Source organism: Fukomys damarensis, unplaced genomic scaffold (genome assembly GCF_012274545.1).
Source record: "Fukomys damarensis isolate Sample0158 unplaced genomic scaffold, DMR_v1.0_HiC HiC_scaffold_35, whole genome shotgun sequence".
NCBI lineage: Eukaryota > Metazoa > Chordata > Mammalia > Rodentia > Bathyergidae > Fukomys > Fukomys damarensis.
In genome coordinates this window covers 746,938-753,466 of record NW_022900947.1, presented here as the reverse complement: position 1 = coordinate 753,466, position 6,529 = coordinate 746,938, and the positions used below count along the sequence as shown (strand labels likewise).

Below are 6,529 nucleotides of genomic sequence, written 5' to 3'. Positions count from 1 at the left end.
GCCAGTGAGGATCACCTGCAGGTCAGCCCTCCCACCTCTCTGGGCAGCCAACAGCGACCGGGCGTCCGTCCTTCTGTCTGCCTGGGAAAATAAGCAATCACCCCAAGTCCAGTCCGTTTGTGAACCCCGACAGCCCCACCTTCAGAGCAGGACCAGGGCCTGAGCGCGTCCCACCACCTCAAGTCCAAGCCCAGCTCCCGCCCTGTGCTCTCCTGCCTACATGTGTCCCTAGTGCACTCCACACTGGCCAGAGACCCTCAGAGGCTGCCGTGAGATCCCATGGCTCAGGAGCAGATCAGGAGCGCTGCGTCTGCCTGTCTGAGGAGCCGGCTCGCAGGGCTGGTTCTCCCCAGGTCGGGCCTTGGGACCTGCTCTGTTTGGAAGTCTCTCCTGCACCTGCTCACGCGAGAGCGCACACCCTCCGCTCCTGGCCCCTTTGCGGTAACACGCTCGGGGCCTTCAGCCGTCTGTCCCAGACTTGGGCTCCCTGGTTTCCTTCTCTTCTCCACCCCAGGGTCTGCTCCCAGACAGCAAGGATCCTTGTTTTAGTCCATGAAGAAACAGAGCTCTGTAAATGATAAAACTGTGCATAAATATATTTCATTTCAACTTTATTTTCTAAGTCACTGACTGCAAACACGGATTCTAGGGTATGTCACATGTAGAAAAAATTCTGACCAGAGAAACCCAAAGGACAGGGTGAGAGAAATAGTAGTGTATATGTAGATCGTTGAGTTTTTACTTGAAGTGGTGGGTATGGTTTCGGTCTAAAATGTTCTGAAGTTAAGGTCTGGTAGGAAGGGGTGGTCACGGGGACGTGACCGGGAAGGGTGCATTCTCGTCCTCAGCTGCTCCTCGATCTCCCTGCTTACTTGCCACTCTGTGGTGAGCGGCTCTCTTCCACCACGCCAGTCTGCCACACCATTTCTGCCTTGGAACCAGCTGACCATGGTCTGAATCCACTGAACCTATGAGCCAAAACATAGTGAGTTAAACATAGTTGCAAAACATCCCTAGAAAAATCGTGGCAGGCCAAACCCAGCAATATATAAAAGCTGTCATACAATACGAGTATCTGGGGTTTATCTCAGCAATGCCAAGTTTAAGGACCTGAAATCAGTATCATCATCCATGTGAACAGAATAAAGGATGCTATCACACGAAGCAAAACATTTTGACAAAATTCAACATCCATTCATGGTCATAACTCTTAGGGAACGAGAATCGGAACTTCCTCAGCCCGATAGAGGACACCTGCAGAAAACTGACAGCGATGGCCATGTTTACCTGTGCAAGACTTACCTCCACTCCCACTGCACTCAGCACTGCCCCGGAGCCCAGTGATTACAGTAGAGGAAGAGAGGTGGAGTTCTGGGTGAGGGGACCCAGACCATCAAGAAGTGAATGTGCAAATCTTGGTCTGTGTATACATGGATTCCTGCTACTGCTGCTCAGCAACATACAAAGGAATTACTGTGTTTGTCAAGGGAGGCCAAGGCAGGAGGATTACAAGTTTGAGGTCAGCCCGGGCAATTTAGCAGGACCTCTTTGAAAACAAAAAGGAAGGGGGCTGGGGATTTAGCTCAATGGTTTGGTGGCCTGCCTAGCAAGAGCAAAGATCCGAGTTCAATCCCTGGTACCCCCAAAAAAAACAAAAAGGAAGGAACTAGAGAAATGTGACTCAAGAGTGTTCATATGGTAGGTGGCTGTGGTGGCACATACCTGTAAGTAATTTCAGCATTTGGGAGGCTGAGGCAGGAGGATTGCCATTGCAAGGCCAGCCTGAACTACACAGTGAGACCTTGTCGCAAAAAAAAACAAAACAAAAAACAACAAAAAAAAACAGTAGACTCAACCCAGATACAAAAACTGCAGTTTCCCTTGGACTGTGTGCATTGTTAACGTATGTCATTTTAAAATTAAAATTTTAGTCGGGCATGGTGGCACACACTTGTAATCCCAGCGCTTGGGAGGCTGAGGCAGGAGGATTGCTGTGAGTTTGAGACAGCCTGGGCTACATAGTGAGTTCCAGGTCAGTCTCAACTACATAGTGAGACCCTGTCTCAAAAAACCAAAAAAAAAAAAGAAAGAAAGGAAAATTAAATTTAAATTCAAAGAAGTTAACCAACAAGGCCTGATGCCCAGTGTTGGCAAATGCTGGAGGACAGAGCAGGAGAGCACTGTGCAGTACTGGTGCCTATGGGAAGTGGGCACATGCTTGGCAAGCTGGCAGCCCCGGCCAACCAGGCTGAGCCCTATGCCACTCCCCCCACAGTGCTGCTGAGCATGAATCCTGAAAGCCAGGCTTGTGAGAGTTCACAGCAGTCCTGAGGATGCCCCCACCATGCTCCAGTGTGCCACCCTGGCAGGTGAGCCATGGAGCCCACGAGAGCTAGCTGGGAAAGGACCATGGGCACTGGCACAGACTCCATGTGGACATCTGGGAGCCCATCCATGACTGTCCCAGGTGCCCTGGGGCAGTAATGCCACCCTGGTGCACATAGTGGGGAGCGCAGTGGCTAAGGAAGCTCCCTGGGCCATGGCACAGCAGGGCCCTGTGGGCACCACTGCCCACTCCTGGCTGGTGTAGGCAGAGTAGGTCATGGGTCCTGTTGAGGGCAGAGGTGTCAGCCAGAGCCATGTGGCCAATGCGCTGTACAGGTCTCAGGGCTCCCTGAAGCAAAGCACTGGTGCCTTGGGGAACAGAGGTCAGCAGTGGGCCCAGGGACTCCACCTCTGCCAAGGCCTGAACTGGTTTGCACCTGAAGAGGTTCGTGCATGACCTGTGGTGGGTAGGTGTTGGAGCTGGGGGCAGCAGCCACAGAGTGGGAGCACAGACAGCAGAAAAGGGTGGCAGAGCAGCTGCTGAGGGTGGCAGCTATGGCTCAGGATCCCAGACCCGACTGCTGATGTCCACAGCTGCAGCCTCTGCCCACAAGACATGGCCACACAGGGCCCTGGGAACCTGGGCTGGAGCTGACAGGAGTCACTTGCAGAACCCATCAGGCTGGACCTCTGGCCCCAGCAGGGCACTGGGTGGCACAGCAGAAGCCACAGCAGTGTTGCTGTGCCCAGGCAGCCCCTGGAGGCCCAGACAGTGGCTCCCTCTCGTGTCTGGACAGCAGTGAGAAGCCAGGCTGTGTGTGTGGCTCTCTGTGGCTGCCCAGCCCGCTGCTGGCAGGGAGAGCAGGGCAGACCCTGGGGTCAAAAACGCTCACACAGAAATGAGAAATAGAAAGCCATTTTATTAACACGTTTTACATTTACAGTTTATTAGCTAATTGACATCAACATGCAAAAATAAGCGCTAGATACAAACCTCTACAATGTGGTGTGTGAACTACAGGTTCGTGTGTCTGAAACCCCTCAGTACTTGGGAACAGCATTGAGACTCTAGGGTTACCGAGCCATCAGCAAGGCCTCTGCAGAAACGCGGTCCAGTGGATTTCCACGTGATACATTCTCGAAGCAGGAAGTAAGGCGGCGCAGAGGGTGAGACCCGAACCTGCGCACATGGGCCGGCCAGGACACTGTGCCTCGCTAGCCCTGGTGCCGCACAGCTCTGGATGAAGTCAGGAGAGGCCCCGTGCGCTGTGCCAAAGTCCCCACCCCAGTCATGGCCAGTACCCGGGAAAGGACCAGCCCATTCCTCAAGCCCCCGAGTCTCACGGTCAGCAAGTGGAGGAGACCTAGAGACACGGGAGTCATTCCTGTTTTTGAGATGTTCTAGAGTCCCTCACGGTCAGGTCAGGTCAGTCTGTGGAGAAGCTCCTCTGAGAGGCGCAAGCATCAAAGAGTTGACGCATGTTACGAAATCCTACCGATCGAAACGTTTTCAATTACAAACAGCAAATCTCACTTCCTCTCTCCCTAAGAGTATTTGTTGTTGCTCACTGATCTTTGGTCGCAAGAAACAGGCTGGGGTCAGGGACAGGAGGAGCGTGCGGCGACAGTCTACATGATGTACACCTTCTCGGCCTGTGAGAAGTGGAAGACTTCTTTGGTTCTCGGGCAAACAACTTTGTCATCTTGACGGATAGAAAGCAGAGACTGAAAAAGACAGGAAAACATTAAGACAGGAAATGCAATACGCACTAGGATTTCCAGTGAAACCCATGTGAGGAACCCTCCGGGAAGAGACCCCTCATTCTGCACACCACTTCCTGAAGGTGCACCTGTCACACAACCTTGGGGCTGCTCAGCTGTGGCTCCGCCCCTCACCCATCTCCAAAAGATGGCAAGTGCAGCCCAGCACCGCCCTGCTCTCTCACATTGTAGCCGTAGACGTAGCCATTGGGCAGCATCATGGGCGGGTTGTTCTCATTCATCACATCGCCAGAGATCTTGCAGACCAGGCGGGAGTTGGCACAGTGGGCCATGGGCAGGGGCTGGGCCAGCTTGTTCAGGGAGCGGCTGCACACTGGGCAGTCGGGGCTCTTGGAGCTGCCATCCTCCTTGTAGCACTGTCTGTGCACAGGGTTAAGGAAGGGCTGGGGGCCACTGGGGCAGCAGGGAGACAGGCATACTGTGGCTACTCACCATAGGCACCATGCAGAAAGCAAACACAGCTAATGAGAGAATGCGGCGCCCAACAACCAGACAGCCTACGCAGCCTGACCCAATAAGCAGGCACGGCGCCTCAACCTGCTTGCCTCTGGCAGGAGCTCAGCTTGGCTCCAGGTCCCTCAAAGTCCTAAAGATCTGGACTGGGTTTGGAGGTCACTCAGGGTCAGCCGCCTGGCCCCAAGAACACAGCAGCCCCTCAGATCAGGAGACAGAGCCACGTGAGCCCACAGACTGAGCTTTCAGACCCCTAGCCATCTCAGCACAACAAGCTCAACAAAGGGGAAACGTGGTCTGCACAGGGATGTGGCACCTGTCCTTTGGGCAGGACACGGTGGCACAGGAAGGGCCACTGTGCTAAGACGTGAGCATGGGCAGGAGCTTGACCACGGGCAGGGAGGATACGGTGTCTTGATCGCCGAGAGGCCAGCCTGCAGAGTGAGCGTGAACACAGAGCTGTTCCCCAGCTGGTGCAGGCGGTAGTTGTCATATCGGAACTGCTGGATCAGCATCCGCCACCGTGCCGGGTCCAGGAGGTCCTGTAAGAGACAGGCAGGGGTGCTGGGAACCTTTGGGGAGACCCACAGCTGGCAATGGAGTCGCGGTGGGTGAGACACACAGACACCCCCCAACCAGCCTGACTCAGGACCCCTGCAGGGCCTGCAGCCTAACTCTGCGGAACAGCTCCCTGTGCACACATCCACTGACATGCTCTGCAGTGAGAATCCCAAGGCCCGTGGCAAAGACAGGACTCCCAGGTAGGAAGCACAGCAGGGCAGAGGGAGCCACAGAGCACTAAAGCTGCAAGGGGGAAGTCATACTCCAGAGAATAACACTGGATGCAAAAGAGCAACTACAACAACCTCAGCCAAGGATCATGAAGAGAAAGCCAGACACTAATGTCCAAGAGACAGAGATGGAGGGAGAGAGGAAAGACAGAGGAGCTGGGGGCACTGGCCATTCATCCTGGGCAGTGGGGGCAAACCTACGGCATGTATGCGCAGTAGGCTATATCATGGAAAGCTCTGTTACTGTGTTTTTCTTTTAATGAGTTTTCTCTAAACTAAAACCTCAGCATTTAGGTTTAATTGCAGTGTTGGCACTTTGTGGCAAATACTTGGGTTTGGGGCTGCAGATTGGGCACTCTTCTCTAAAAGGTTCACTGTCACTGGTACAGGGTAATGACACAATTTCAACCTTTCTTTAAAAGTTTTGTTTTTAATCTTATTTTTTGAAGGGAAAGTCTCTCTGGGATTAGACCAAAAGCCCAGAAGGCTCTCACAGAACAGTGAGACAGCTTGGGGGCCCTTCCTGAAACCTTTCATACCAAGGCCTTATGGCCACTACCTCCCACCAACAAAACCTTGCCCTGAGTTTTTGGTGACCCAAGACTCATAGGTGGGGGACTCTGCTCTCTGGGCCTGGTGACTGCCGAGGTCTTTTTCATGTGGGATGCCTGCATTCTCAACTCTCCTTTAAGCTCACTGTACCCTAGGCTACCTGCTTCCCGTGAGCCAACTCTGTCCCATGTGACCTTGGTCTGTCTTCCAGGTCACAGAATCCCTCTGAGTTCATGGACAGGGGAAGACATAATGATGCGTTATGCCTGTCACCAAGCTCAACTCTGGGCACGCGCAGAAGGTGGCAGTGCACACAATGGGACCAAGGTTGCCTCAGCCTTCCCTGCCACGTTTGGCCACCTCAGGGAGGAGGGAGAGACCAACCACACTGCAACCCAGAAGCATTGCCCCAGAGTGGGTGAGCCTGTCCTGCATTTCCAACAGTCTTCTCCGGAGCAGGAAAAGAGACCCACGATGTTGATTTAAGACAGTTCAGATCTAGTCGAGGATCTAAGAACCAACCCTGCAAACCCCATGAGCAGGGAACTGCCCTTCCACTCTTCCCAGAAAATGAACACACACATAGGAGCACCAGGCTCCTGGGACTCAGCCATGCGTTCAGGGCC

At 53.7% G+C, this 6,529-nt stretch overlaps 1 protein-coding gene across 2 annotated transcripts in view; it reads right to left on the bottom strand.

Annotated features, from left to right (window-relative positions):
• Positions 1–3,233: 3,233 nt before the first annotated feature.
• Maea (macrophage erythroblast attacher, E3 ubiquitin ligase) overlaps positions 3,234–6,529 on the bottom strand; it is a 33,226-nt gene continuing 29,930 nt past the window's right edge. For both annotated transcript variants that reach the window (XM_010641678.3, XM_010641677.3), the window contains 3 exons: positions 4,969–5,102; positions 4,272–4,467; positions 3,234–4,050 (listed from right to left, as the gene is read on the bottom strand). In XM_010641678.3, coding sequence (XP_010639980.1) covers positions 3,955–4,050; positions 4,272–4,467; positions 4,969–5,102 — 426 coding nt within the window. In that variant the 3' untranslated portion in view covers positions 3,234–3,954. The remainder of the gene's footprint in view (positions 4,051–4,271; positions 4,468–4,968; positions 5,103–6,529) is intronic.